At 36.3% G+C, this 14,538-nt stretch overlaps 1 protein-coding gene across 8 annotated transcripts in view; it reads left to right on the top strand.

Annotated features, from left to right (window-relative positions):
* Positions 1-14,538, top strand: part of LOC129804328 (dynein heavy chain, cytoplasmic) — a 47,044-nt gene that overhangs the window by 15,462 nt on the left and 17,044 nt on the right. For 4 of the 8 annotated variants that reach the window (XM_055851568.1, XM_055851578.1, XM_055851532.1 and 1 more), the window contains 4 exons: positions 1,817-2,451; positions 2,523-2,549; positions 3,599-4,216; positions 9,066-11,706. In XM_055851568.1, coding sequence (XP_055707543.1) covers positions 1,817-2,451; positions 2,523-2,549; positions 3,599-4,216; positions 9,066-11,706 — 3,921 coding nt within the window. The remainder of the gene's footprint in view (positions 1-1,816; positions 2,452-2,522; positions 2,550-3,598; positions 4,217-9,065; positions 11,707-14,538) is intronic. The other 4 variants (XM_055851588.1, XM_055851596.1, XM_055851549.1 and 1 more) reach the window with 1 other exon arrangement.

The following is a 14,538-nucleotide window of genomic DNA, read 5'->3' as shown; positions in this document are numbered from 1 at the left end:
TTGTCTTGGGTATTTGCTGGGAAAAGACGGAGTCCGTGAAGGCTCTCGGACACCAATTGGGCCGTTTCGTATTGGTGTTCTCTCATGCCCTGTTGTAATCCTGACCAAAAACCCTGAACGAGTCTCAGAGAAAAATTGCAAGACTTGACCACTGATGAAGGCTTGGAAACCGAGCCGAAAGCTCTGGAGATAGTTGATGTGTTTCCCTGAGTGATTGTCTCTTCCCGATGACTTCCGGATTTCCCTATTGTTGATTCTATCAATATTTCGTTTCTATATTTCCGTATGTGTGTTAGTTTAAGTTATAGAACCTGTGAAATGTTAAGCCTAGTTATTAGTTATCAGTTGTTCAGTTTTTGATTTAACTCAGTAATCAAATAATAACTGGGAAAAGTAATATATTTATGGCTTCTAGACCAAATAACCAATTATAACTGAGCGTATTAGTCCACTAATGATTTAACTCAGTTGACCAATAATAGCTGGGTACAATAATGACTTGGTCCAGTCATCCAGTTATAACTTAGATAGGAAAACCAGTAATGAACTGGTCCAGTACTCTAGTTATGAAGAGGCCTAATAATCCAAACTTGGTCAAGTGAACCAGTATTGACTGATTTACTGATCAGTGGAATCAGTAAATCAGTAATGACTTGGTCCAGTGGATCAGTAATAATTGGACCCAGTAATCCAGTAATGGCTTAGTCCAGTGATACAGTTATAACTGGGCCTAGTTATCTATATTCGTTTATATGATCCAGCAATAACTGGGATCGGAAAAACAGTGATCCAGGCTTGGTCAACTGATTTACTGATCACTGCGTTCTGTAAATCAGTCATAACTGGGATCAGTAAACCAGTAATGTCTGTAGGTTCACTAAACCAGTAATAATTAAACCCAGTAATCCAGTAATAACTTAGTCCAGTGATACAGTTATAACTAGGCCTAGTAATCCATACTTGATCATGTGAAACAGAAATAACTGAGATCAGTAAACCATTAATTAATTTTGTCCAGTAGACCTGTAATAACTGGGATCGGAAATCCTGTAATGAATTGCTCCAGTCATCCAATTATAACTGAGTCCAGTCGCTTACGTGAACCAGTAATAACTGGAATCAATAAACCAGTAATGACTATGGACCCAGTGAAATACTAATAATTGTACCCAGTAATCCAGTAATTCAGTGATACAGACTGGGCCTAGTAATTTATACTCAGTGATATGAACCAGTAATTACTGGGATCAGTAAACCAGTAATGACCTGATCAAGTATACCAGTAGTAACTGAGATCAGAAAAACAGTCATGAATTGATCCCGCGCTCCAGTTATGAAGTAAGAACTGGGATCAGTAAATCAGTCATGACTGGGTTCAGTAAACCAGTAATATCAGTAAACCAGTAATAGTAAGACCCAGTAATCCAGTAATGCTTAGTTCAGTGATTCAGTTATAACTGGGCCTTTCTATGCTCGATCATGTGAATCAGTACTGAGATCAGTAATTCAGTAAAGACTCGGTCATGTAAACCAGTAATGAATTAGTCCAGTAGTGATCCAGTTATGAAGAGACCCAATAATCCAGACTTGCTCAAGTGAATAAGTAATAACTGGATCCAGTAATCCATACTCGATTACGTGAACCATTAATAACTGGGATCAGTAAATCAGTAATGACTATGGACCCTGTAATTTACTCCTGGCTTTCTTTTGAAATGTCTAAGTGTCTTGTAAATATAAAAATCTCATTGCATTGTTCACTAAAAGTCCCGATACCTTTGAAGAATTTTCAAAGTAAATTGAATCTCCTTCCTAGGTATCACTGTCGAGTTGGTTGGTAAGCAAGTTCGAGTGTCTTCGGACATGGCAATTTTCATCACAATGAATCCTGGCTATGCTGGGAGATCCAATCTTCCGGACAATTTGAAGAAACTTTTCCGATCTTTGGCCATGACAACGCCAGATCGACAATTGATTGCCGAAGTTATGCTGTTCAGTCAGGGTTTCCGATCTGCAGAGAAACTTGCTTGCAAAATTGTTCCATTCTTCAAGCTTTGCGACGAACAATTGTCCAATCAATCTCACTACGATTTTGGCCTGCGTGCCCTCAAGTCTGTTCTCGTGTCAGCTGGTAATGTCAAACGCGATAGAATTATGAAGATTAAGGACAATATGAAGCAACGTGGTGAGGAGAATATCGATGAGGCGTCCATTGCGGAGAATTTGCCCGAACAGGAGATTCTGATTCAATCTGTTTGTGAGACAATGGTGCCTAAACTTGTGGCTGAAGATATTCCATTGCTGTTCTCCCTACTCAGCGATGTATTCCCGAATGTGGGATACACCAGGGCAGAGATGAAGGGACTCAAGACGGAAATCAGGAAAGTCTGTGCTGAGGAGTATTTGGTTTGCGGTGAAGGAGATGAGCAGGGATGCGCCTGGATGGAAAAGGTGAGTTGATGTGAAATATATAGAACACTAATTTTGTACATAAGGTTAATCCAAAAATGCACGCAATGAAGGGATTCGGAGAGACATGGGTGGAAAAAGTAAGTTTGCCATTACTAACATTTGTACATATTAAATTCATTGAAATGCCTTTTGTTTTGTCCCATGAACAATTCATATTTTTATTGGGTAAAAGTTTGGAGAAAACAGGTGTTTTTTATGTTGCTTGATAAGCTTCATCGATTTAGCTGTGAATTTTTGATAAATATATGCAAATAACCTTGAACTATTCCATTTATCGGATTTTCAGGGTCAAAAGTTAATCAGCTCTGTAGAACGTGTTTTTCATTCGATTCAAGCAATTGCGAAATATTTTCAAAGGTTTTTATTTTCGGATATTCGGATATTCGGATTCATTCGGTTTACAACCGGTTATGAACCGGTAGTTATCTTATTTGGCTTTAACTTTATTTTCAACAAGTTTTGAGTTCATTTTCGGATAAGATTTAGTCCGTTGCAAATCGATAAAGGATTTAGCTACGAAATTGTGTAACGTCCATCGCCGGCTTATTGTTGGTAACCTAGGGTAAGTGTGCCAAATTTCGGCATAGTTGCATGCAAGCGCCAAAGTCTCAAGTTTGAAATGTAATATCTTTAACAGAAATTGATTTTTTTTATTTCTTTTACTTAAGGAGTGTTGCTTAGAACCTTGTAGACAGTTTATCGTCTTTATTTACTCTAAAATCATTCTTAATACATTTTAAAATGAATAAAAATGTAGACATAGCTTTGGTGCCCTATTTCGGCCACCTTCATTCTCATAGTTCCTTGCCCTTCGGGATTTCTTCCAATATATTTTTCACGTCATCTCGTTTGTCGAAGCTACATTTTTTGTTATTCTTTTGCATTGTATAATCTTTAGAGTATGTAAAAACTAAAAATTCATGGAAATTCGAGGAACAAAAAAGGTGGCCGAAATTGCAAGCTGGCCGGAATTTGGCACACTTACCCTAACCCTTGAATAAAAGATTTATTTTTGAAAAAAAAAAATATCTTTAAAAAAAAACACAGCTTAACCAAGCTTGCCATTAGCTTTCTCCTGTAAAGTTTCGTTAAGTTTCCTTCTGACTTTTCCTCGATCATCCTTTAGGTCCTACAACTCTATCAAATTTCCAACCTGAATCATGGTTTGATGATGGTTGGACCTTCGGGATCGGGTAAATCAACAGCCTGGAAAGTTCTTCTGAAGGCTTTGGAGAGATTTGAAGGGATTGAGGGAGTGGCTCATGTTATTGATCCCAAAGCTATCTCCAAGGAAGCTCTCTATGGTGTCCTAGATCCGAATACTCGTGAATGGACAGACGGATTGTTTACGCATATTCTCAGAAAGATCATTGACAATGTCCGTGGAGAAATTAACAAACGTCAGTGGATTATTTTTGATGGTGACGTAGATCCAGAATGGGTGGAGAATTTGAATTCAGTTCTCGATGATAACAAACTCCTGACCCTACCGAATGGTGAACGTCTCTCATTGCCGCCAAATGTGAGAATTATGTTTGAGGTGCAGGATTTGAAATTTGCAACTCTGGCCACAGTTTCCCGTTGTGGAATGGTTTGGTTCTCCGAAGATGTTCTCTCTACTGAGATGATCTTCGATAACTATATGATGCGCCTCAAGAATATTCCACTGGAAGATTCTGATGATGATTACTTTGGATCGGCTGGAAAGGAGAAGAAAGATGATGAAGCATCTCCGGCTCTTCAGGTAAGATTTTTTTACAATAATTTTAAATTTATTATTACATGATCCTTAATTTTTATTCAAACGTTATTCAATTTTTTGAAAAAAGGTTTAAGAATTATTAAAAAAAAATTATTTCATGAATATAACCTCAAAAGTATGACCAATATTCTTTTATTAAAAAAGAAGGATCTTTGAAAATTTTAAATGTGAACCCGAAATTCAAGAAAAAGTTTTGATAAAAAAAACAAATTTTTAATGCTTCGAGAATTTCTGGCTCTGTCTCAAATTGATTAAAAAATAACCTAACATAACCTAAAAAAAAGTACACCACTTTTCTACAAAATGCACAAAATGATATCGTTCAACTAAATTATAACCTCGTAAAAATATTATCATTTTTAAGATTTTTTTAGTCGTAGTGATTAAAAATATTCAATAATCAATATTATTTGTATCTCATGGTTCATAACCTCGAATTTTAGTTTCTGATTTTGGTAGGATTGTGCTAATGGTGCTAGTTTAATAAAGTATCGTCATAAAACACTGTTTAAAAATTTAAAAAAGAAGATATTCAGGAAGAAATTCGAAAAAAAAACTGAGACCAAAAGTTAGATGCCCAAAAGTTTCAGAATGTGAGGTTATGTACATTTCTAACCAAAAATTCAGAAAGAGGAGTATCCTAAGTGTCAGAAAAGATGAAATTTTTCTGTCAAACATAAATCAAACTCATTTTGCGAAAATTAAAGCGATTTTTCATTCCTTTCTTACGTGTTTTCAGACTATTTTTATTGGTTAGGGACAATAATTTTAAAGTAACAAAACTAAAATGACTGAGCTTGTTCGATATAGCGACTTTTTATTATTTAGGAATTAAAGTTTTATGTTCAATCATCAATATTAAATCAATTCAATTCTATAGTTCAAATAAAAAAAAAGATTATAGTTTTGTTTCACTATAACTTTATAGGAACATAACCTATATAGCTATTTGTTCTTAAATTTTACAACAGAAGATATTTTTTCTGCTAGAATTTTTTAATTGAATTCGTCATGACTTAAAAAAAATTTGGATAAATGTGAAAGATGATTTGTTTGTTAAATTATATTTAAGAATGTGATTTTTTGAGGTTATCTCGGTACATAACCTTTTCAACGAATGTCAAATGCTGAACCTCTACCAAATATTTCTAAATGATGTTGGTAAATTAAGCTGTAAAGTGCAAATTTTCATCAATTATCGTTTCGTGGGTTGTTCGTATTAAAAAAAAGTTTTTTTTTTTAAATAAATAGACATCATTCTCGTATTTGTTTAAGGTTATGTGAGGCTTAACCAAAAAAATATGGCAAATTTTATATTGAATAATGCTGATCTGCCAATTAGAAAATTTTTTGTATGTTTATCTAATAATGAAAAAAATCCCGAATTTCTTTAAATCTCCAATATACCAATTTTCTAACCTCAAAAGCATGAAAGATGCTTTCCATTTTATTAATGCTCGAACGGTTTGAACTATAAAGACCGCAGACCATTTTTCTCAACAAATCTTCGCGTTTCAAACGATTTCTGTGAAATGTCTCGTCACGCTGTTTGTACATCTGTCCGTCCGGCTGTTGTCATCACTAGAGGCCACACGGTTAGAGATAGCGACTTGGGACCTAAGGAGGACCTCCGCGTAAGTCCACTTAAGGGTTGTTATCATGTCCCTAATTCTCCCCCACCGTTCTTCTTTCCCTCCAAAACCATGTTCTTTTTTTTGAGATTGCTCGAAAACACGTCATGCGATTTTTTTTCGTTTTTGGATATGTTTTAGAGATTACCCAGGCGAGCATTTCGCCCTTATACGACAATACCGTTGAATCATTCCTAATTATGGTTTTGCAAGGGCAAAGGTTAAAAAGACACTAGAGAGTGTATTTATCAAGCGTATGGGGTCATGTTTGAGCTCGTTAGAAAAATCTTGCAATTTCCGACAAAACTGAACCGGTTCCAATCGGTCATGAACCGGTTCATAACCGATAGCTAATTTTAATTCTAAATTCAATTATATTAGTTTGATTTAAATTCAATTATATAATTCAATTTTTGAGTGATTTAGAAATTACACCGGTCGTGAACCGGTTATGAACCGATAAGTAATTTTTGTCCGAAAGTCTATTTTATTGCTCTTAAAATTATTTTGTGGGATCTTTCGAGTAATTTACAAAACGGTTTAAATTGGTTGGGAACTGGTAAACGGTAAATTATGCGAAAGTACTTTTGCTGATAAAATATGCTGACCGGTAAGCAGTTCTTGAACAAAAAGTGCTAACCAAATATACAGAATTTGCACTGCCTCGCGAGTGTCGTTTTATGGTTAGCAAATTTCAGCTGAAATACATGTATTCAGCTGAAATTAAGTCTCTTAGCATTTGGTGTTCGCAGGATAATAGAGTTATTTTGAACATACCTGTTTCTCGTTTTTTTTTTTTTTTGTTCTTCTGACCCATCTAAAATTCCAACGATAAGAGCTATTGACTTACAGTTGTCGATGACCCTTCCTAAAACGCTATTATTTCAAAACGAATCTGATTCTTTTTCTCCCTCCCCTGTAATTCGTCCCCTAATTCAATTTTCGGATATGTCTTGACAATAGCCGAGCTGAACATTTCGTCCTTAGACGCCTTTCACCGGAAAAATCTCCATCTTGAATTATTCAACTTCAAAAGTAAAAGATAATACAAATTTCTTTCTCCTCGTTTATTTTTCAATTTTAAAATAGTATTCTGATTTATTTATGATTAGTTAAATCCGGTATTCGTTAAATACTAATAACAGTAAAGTCTTGAATTATGGGGAAAATTGGTTGTCACATTAACTTTGAATTTCTTATTATATAAACTTCCTTTTTTAAGGTTAAGTTGTACATAACCTCAATATCTATAACAATTGGAATATTTTTAGCAAATATTTAATTGATAGATTTTTCGTTTTTATTCTAAATAATGTTCTCATTAAAAGTTCTCTAATTTATGTTTTTTTATTTATTTATTGAAAAAAGTTGGTAAAGGAATGAGTTTGGTTGTACATAACCTCATAAACTTTGAAAAAAAGAAAGCTGGTATATGACCAATTGGTCAGTATTTACTTTAATTTGATCAGTAAACGTTATAATTCAGCTTATAGATCTTGAAAACCATGAGAGCAATATAGTAAGGTGGGGTAACTGGATCGTTTTCCGAAGAGTGCTACTTAAACGCTTGTTTTTGGACTGATGAAATTCTTTTTTACTTCTTCTAGATCCGAATTATTCACTGTTTCATTCAGAAACATAATATAAAAAAATATTATCAAAAATATTAAAGAAAATTTATAAAATAATCATAATACTAAAATAAGTCAGCATGCACTAAGTGGGTCGCCTTTTCGCTAATTCACTTTTAATTAAACCTTTGAATTTAAAATACTTTTTTTCACGAGGAAAAAAACAATAAATGTTTTCAATCAACTAGCTATCATTAGCGAAAATATCAGTTCTAGAAAAGTTTTAGTGAAGAACCCAGCTGGCACGAGATTGAAATGATAGTCGATTACACTCACTTATTTAATGGATAAAAATATTATTTTTGCTTTTTCTCAAAGTTGAATAGTTATATTATGTTACTGTATAGTGACTATATTACGAAAATAAAAATAAAAATATTATTTTAGGGTAAGTGTGCCAAATTTCGGCATAGTTGCATATAAGCACCGAAATCCTAAGTTTGAAATGCTATAATTTTATTTCATATTGATATTTTTTGTTACTTTCTTTTCGGGAAGGTTGTGTGGAACCTTGAAAACTAGTTTGTCATCTTTGTTTTCTTTAAATCACTTGCTAAAATATTGAAAAATTAATAAAAATGTGGACATTGCTTTGGGTAGTATTCCGGCCACTTTGAGTGAAATTCCGGTCACCTTTTTTCTGACCACCTTTTGTGACGAAACGGATAGAAAATTTAAAAACGTCAAACGGAACGAGTTTAATATTTAGTTTAATATTTAAGTTTAGTTTAATATTTAGATCTTCCGTGTAATTTGTCCTGAAGACCTGAAGAGTAGCATCTCAAATTTACGCGTATATTCCCGTAGCAATTTGCCCTTCCTGAACTCTTCCAAGGCCTTTTCTACATCATCTTTTTCATAGAAGCGATAGTTTTTTTTTCTCTGGACATTGTAGAACTCCGAAATTGAAAAAAAAAAACACAAAATTAATAAGAAATTTAAGAAAGCAAAAGATGTTGCCGGAATAGGCAACACTACCTCACCGGAGAGACGCTCACAAAGTATATACTTTTTTACGCGAAATACAGGGTCCAATTGGAAAATTTTTCTCGATCTTTAAAGATTGATTCGCTATTAACATAAACAGAAACAATCTTTAATGAAAACTAATCAATTTTCATGAAAAACACCGAAGCAAAAAACCTTTTGCACTTCACCACAAATCGTAAGACTGCTAGAAACCCAATCGATCCGTCACATTTTTTGTAAGACTTTCCACACTGAGTTTTTACAAAGCAATTTAAATTCAAATTATACCTAAAATTTAACGGTCTTTGTGTTAATACATCCGAAAATGAATAAATATTTAAAAGCTAAATGAATTCATTGACTATTCGAAGATAGAATACATAATTTTAATTAATTTATTTCCATGGCCGAAATTACACTCAAAGTGGCCGAAATTAGAAGCTGGCCGAAAATTGGCACACTTCTCCTAAATGGATTAGTCATAAACGATCCAGATAGCGAAGCGCCCGGATTAACACACTTGACTATAAATGTATTGAAAATATACCAAATGGGAAGATTATTTTCAATGCAAAAAAAATCGTTCTGCTTGATTTGCAGACCCAGAGAGAAGTTGCTGCTCTTCTCCAATCCTACTTTGCAGCCGATGGTCTTGTTGTCCGTTGCCTTGAGTATGCCATGGAACAAGAACATATAATGGATTTTACTCGTTTGCGTGCATTGAGTTCACTCTTTTCAATGCTCAATCAGGCAGCTCGAAATGTTTTGATATTCAATGCTCAACATCCAGATTTTCCTGTGACATCTGAACAGCTTGAGCAGTTCATTCCCAAGGCTTTGGTGTATTCTCTGTTGTGGTCATTTGCTGGGGATGCTAAGCTCAAGGTTAGGTCAGATTTGGGTGATTTCATTAGGAGTGTCACGACAATTGGGTTACCCAGTAATACGGGAGCACCAATTATTGACTATGAGGTTAGTATCAATGGTGATTGGTTGCCGTGGTCCAATAAAGTGCCGGTGATTGAGGTGGAGACTCATAAAGTAGCAGCTCCGGATGTTGTTGTTCCCACATTGGATACTGTTCGGCATGAATCATTGCTGTACACTTGGTTGGCAGAACATAAGCCAATTGTTTTGTGTGGTCCACCAGGATCGGGAAAAACGATGACACTGTTTTCGGCATTGAGAGCATTGCCGGATATGGAAGTTGTTGGGTTGAATTTCTCTTCGGCTACAACGCCTGAACTTTTGCTGAAGACATTTGATCACTACTGTGAGTATAGGAAGACACCAAATGGCGTGGTACTGGCTCCGGTGCAAATTGGGAAGTGGTTGGTATTGTTCTGCGATGAGATTAATTTGCCGGATATGGATTCGTATGGGACACAGAGGGTGATTTCATTTTTGCGTCAATTGGTTGAGCATAAGGGTTTCTATAGGGCTGGCGATCAGTCTTGGGTGACACTGGAGAGGATTCAATTTGTTGGAGCTTGCAATCCACCAACTGATCCGGGTCGAAAGCCCCTTTCCCATCGATTCTTGCGACATGTCCCAATTATCTATGTTGACTATCCGGGTGAGACGTCTCTCAAGCAGATTTACGGCACATTCAGTCGAGCTATGTTGCGTATGATGCCATCTTTGAGGGGTTATGCTGAACCACTGACCAATGCCATGGTGGAATTTTATTTGGCATCCCAAGATCGATTTACCCAAGATATGCAGCCACACTATGTTTACTCGCCGAGAGAGATGACACGTTGGGTCAGAGGAATCTGTGAAGCTATCAGACCTCTGGATACCCTGGCAGTTGAAGGATTGGTTCGCCTATGGGCTCATGAAGCCCTACGGCTCTTCCAGGATCGCTTGGTGGAGGAGTCAGAACGTCGTTGGACAAATGAGAATATTGATATTGTTGTAGCGAAACATTTCCCCTCGGTTGATCATGATAAAGCCCTGGCCAGGCCCATTCTCTACAGCAATTGGCTCTCCAAGGATTACATGCCGGTCAATCGGGATGAATTGCGTGATTATGTCAAGGCACGCCTTAAGATTTTCTACGAAGAAGAGTTGGATGTTCCTCTGGTGCTCTTTGATGAAGTTCTAGAGCATGTTCTGCGTATCGATCGAATCTTCCGGCAACCTCAAGGGCATTTGTTGCTGATTGGAGTTTCAGGAGCTGGAAAAACAACCCTCTCTCGTTTTGTGGCTTGGATGAATGGACTCTCCGTCTTCCAGATTAAAGTTCACAATAAATACACCAGTGAAGATTTTGATGAAGATTTAAGATCAGTTCTTCGGAGGTCGGGATGCAAAGACGAAAAGATTGCTTTCATCCTGGATGAGTCAAATGTCCTAGATTCCGGATTCCTCGAGAGGATGAATACACTGTTGGCCAATGGTGAAGTTCCGGGATTGTTTGAAGGAGATGAATATACAACTCTGATGACTCAATGCAAAGAAGGAGCTCAGAGGGAAGGATTAATGCTAGATTCCAGTGATGAACTCTACAAATGGTTTACGCAACAAGTTATGCGAAATCTTCATGTTGTCTTCACCATGAATCCATCAACGGATGGTCTCAAAGATAGAGCTGCAACATCACCGGCTCTCTTCAATCGTTGCGTTCTCAATTGGTTTGGTGATTGGTCAGAATCTGCCCTGTTCCAAGTTGGCAAGGAATTTACCATTCGTGTGGATTTGGAAAAACCCAATTGGTCTCCACCGGATTTCTTCCCATCAGCTTGCCCGTTGATCCCAGCTACGCCCAATCATCGAGATGCCGTAATCAATGCATGCGTCTATGTCCATCAGACACTCCACAAGGCCAATGCACGCCTGGCAAAACGTGGAGGACGTACCATGGCCATCACTCCAAGGCACTATCTCGACTTTATTCATCACATGGTTAAGCTTTACAATGAGAAACGCAGTGATCTAGAGGAGCAACAGCTACATCTCAATGTGGGCTTGAACAAAATAGCCGAAACTGTAGAACAAGTGGAGGAAATGCAAAAGTCACTGGCAGTAAAGTCACAGGAATTGCAAGCGAAGAATGAGGCAGCAAATGCAAAATTGAAGCAAATGTTCAAGGATCAGCAGGAGGCTGAGAAGAAGAAGGTACAATCCCAAGAGATTCAAATTCAACTTGCTGAGCAAACGGTGCAAATTGAGGAGAAACGCAAGAGAGTTATGGCTGATCTGGCTCTCGTGGAACCGGCTGTTGTTGATGCTCAACTCGGTAAGTTTGACTTTTTCTTGCATTTTCACATTTTCATTTTGTTTCTTGTAATTTTCTAACGATTTTTTTGCTCCTAAAAGTGATCAGGAAGGTAAAATCGTTCATTCGATATCACAAGGGGCATAGCTCTAATCACAAGTTTACTTTGAGTGAAGCAAGGTTTATCATTAATTGAAAGAAAGCGTCGAATGAATGAGCATGAATGGGGACCATGGTACTCCAAATATAAAATGATAATTTTAAAATTATCAGTCGCTTTTAACGAATTATCTTTCGCAACATGTGTGCATTATGGTTCCAGTTCAAAAAATCCCAAAAAGCCCAAATCTCGGGAATCCAAAATTCCGAAAGACGAAATTCCGGAAGCCAAGATCCCGAAAGGAACAAAATCCCGGTTAGGTTGAAATCCCGATGAACTAAAATCTCGAATGAGTTAAATTCTCAAAAAGTCAAAATTCTGGAAGTCCAAATCCCTGTTGGGTCAAAATCTAAAAAACTCAACATCCCAAAAAGCCAAAATCCAAAAAGCCAAGATCCCGAACACCAAAATTCCGAAAGGTCAAAATTCCAAAAAGCCAAAATCCCGGAAAGCCAAAATTCCGAGAGCCAAAATCCCAAAAATCCAAAATCCCGGAAAGCCAAAATTCCGAAAGCCAAAATCCCAAAAAGCCAAAATCCAAAAAGCTAAGATCCCGAACGATAAAATCCCGAAAGGTCAAAAATCCAAAAAGCTAAAATCCCGGAAGGCAAAAATTCCGAAAGCCAAAATCCCAAAAAGTCAAAATCCTGGATAGCCAAACATCCGAAAGCTAAAATCCAAAAAGCCAAAATACCGGATAGCCGAAATCCCGAATGGATCAAAATCCCAAAAAGCCAAAATTCAAAAAGGCAAGATCTCGAACGCTAAAATCCCGAAAGGCCAAAAATCCAAAAAGCTAAAATCCCTGAAGGCCTAAATTCCGAAAGCCAAAATCACAAAAAACCGAAATCCCAAAAAGCCAAAATCCTGGATAGACAAAATTCCGAAAGCCAAAATCCCAAAAAGCGAAGATCCCGATTGCCAAAATACCGAATGCCGAAATCCCCAAAGCTCAAAATCCCAAAAAGCCAAAATCCTGGAAGGCTAAAATTCCAAAGCCAAAATCCCGAATGTGTCAAAATCCCAAAAAGCCAAAATCCTTAAAACCGAAAATTCCGAAAAGCCTAAATCCTGGATAACCAAAATTCCAAAATCCAAAATCTCGAAAGGGATAACCAAAATCCCGAATTCGTAAAAGTGTAGTAGCTACTCCTAGGATTACACCTGCGCTTGCTGGACGCAAAAAGAAAGGTTCTGTGCTTTGGGAAATTATTCCAAAAATCGTCCTACGTATAATCTCGTTCCTTTAAGGATTTTGACCTTCGGGATTTTGGCTTTGAGTATTTTCGCTTTCGGTATTTTGTCTTTCGAAATTTTGGTCGGCACCAGATCCATTAATAACTAATGGAAGACATTTTGCAAAAAAAAAAAAATAAAAGGCAGCGAATAATTTTCAAAAAAAAAAAGACTTTTATTTTGAGGGGACGATCCAACCTTCATGGTCGACACATGCTTCATTTTCGTTAAATAAAAAGAGAAAAAATATTCTGATAAAAGAAAATAAACTTGTGACTTGAGTGGTGCCTCTGTAATAGCAAATGAGCGATTAAATTTTCACGATATATTTAGGGTTTGATGCGATTTTTTATTTAAATAATGTGATTTTTTAAGGGAATAATTTTAAGCAATTTGTATAATCGAAATAATTCTTAAGTCGTTTTATTGTTATTTATAATTTTGATTCCCTACGCGAGATCCTCGGGCTTCCTTGAAAGAGGCAACTGAGTTTTCCAAGCCTATATGGAGATATTTCCTGTATTTCTACCTAAATTCTCTGCTTGAAATATTATACCAATATTGTCTTCAGTTTCTTCAGGTGTTCATCAGAGGATTGTCTTCTTCTCAAAACCAAAAAGACTCAATTTTCTCCAAAGCTTTCGATCCTCGGTATGGGTCTTCCTCAGTGGGTCCACCGAGGTTCGAAAGCTTTGGAGAAAATTGAGTCTTTTTGGTTTTGAGAAGAAGACAATCCTCTGACGAACACCGGAAGAAACTGAAGTCTTCGATGTTTTATATAAACTTTTTCCAAAAAAAAAACATGTCGACTGAAGTATATCCTTAAGTAAAAATTAAGCATGGTACTGACAACCTCATCCCGTACAAGAAAAAATAATAATGCATGTCTAGAAATCCCTTTGCGGGAAGGCCTTGTTCCTTCATGGAATGCTGTTCCAGCATTATTATTATTATATATAAAAATTAATTTCATTATGGATTTCTTGAAGAATACTTATCGTATATTAACCTTTTTCTGCTGGGAAATTTCTATTTCTTGTCCCAATTTTTTTCTCTACAAAATTTTACTATTTTCACATGAGTATTCGGTATTCTATATGATTTTTTTCCAAAAAAAAATTTCTCGACTGAACTATATTCTTAACAGGTTACTGAAGTTTTCATATCTCTTTCTTGAGGAAATTTTTCAAAAATTTCCCCAAGAAGCCTTGAAGAAAATTCGGAAAAACTAAGGAAATATTTCTTATGTAAATCCTCGGAGACCAAGGACATTTCAATACTGATTCCACTTGAATTCCAATGATAGAAAATGCTTGGAGAATACTGAGGAAAAATTCTCGAAGTCGACATAGAATGTTCTGTGGGAAAGTCCACACAGTCTGTTTTGGAAATTACCCGAGGAGATTTTTATTAGAAATCAGCAAAAGTTCTCCAGGATGTTACCGATTTTTCGGAAG

This window comes from Phlebotomus papatasi, chromosome 1 (assembly GCF_024763615.1).
Source record: "Phlebotomus papatasi isolate M1 chromosome 1, Ppap_2.1, whole genome shotgun sequence".
In the NCBI taxonomy this organism is placed as follows: Eukaryota; Metazoa; Arthropoda; class Insecta; order Diptera; family Psychodidae; genus Phlebotomus; species Phlebotomus papatasi.
This window is presented reverse-complemented; position numbering and strand designations above follow the sequence as displayed.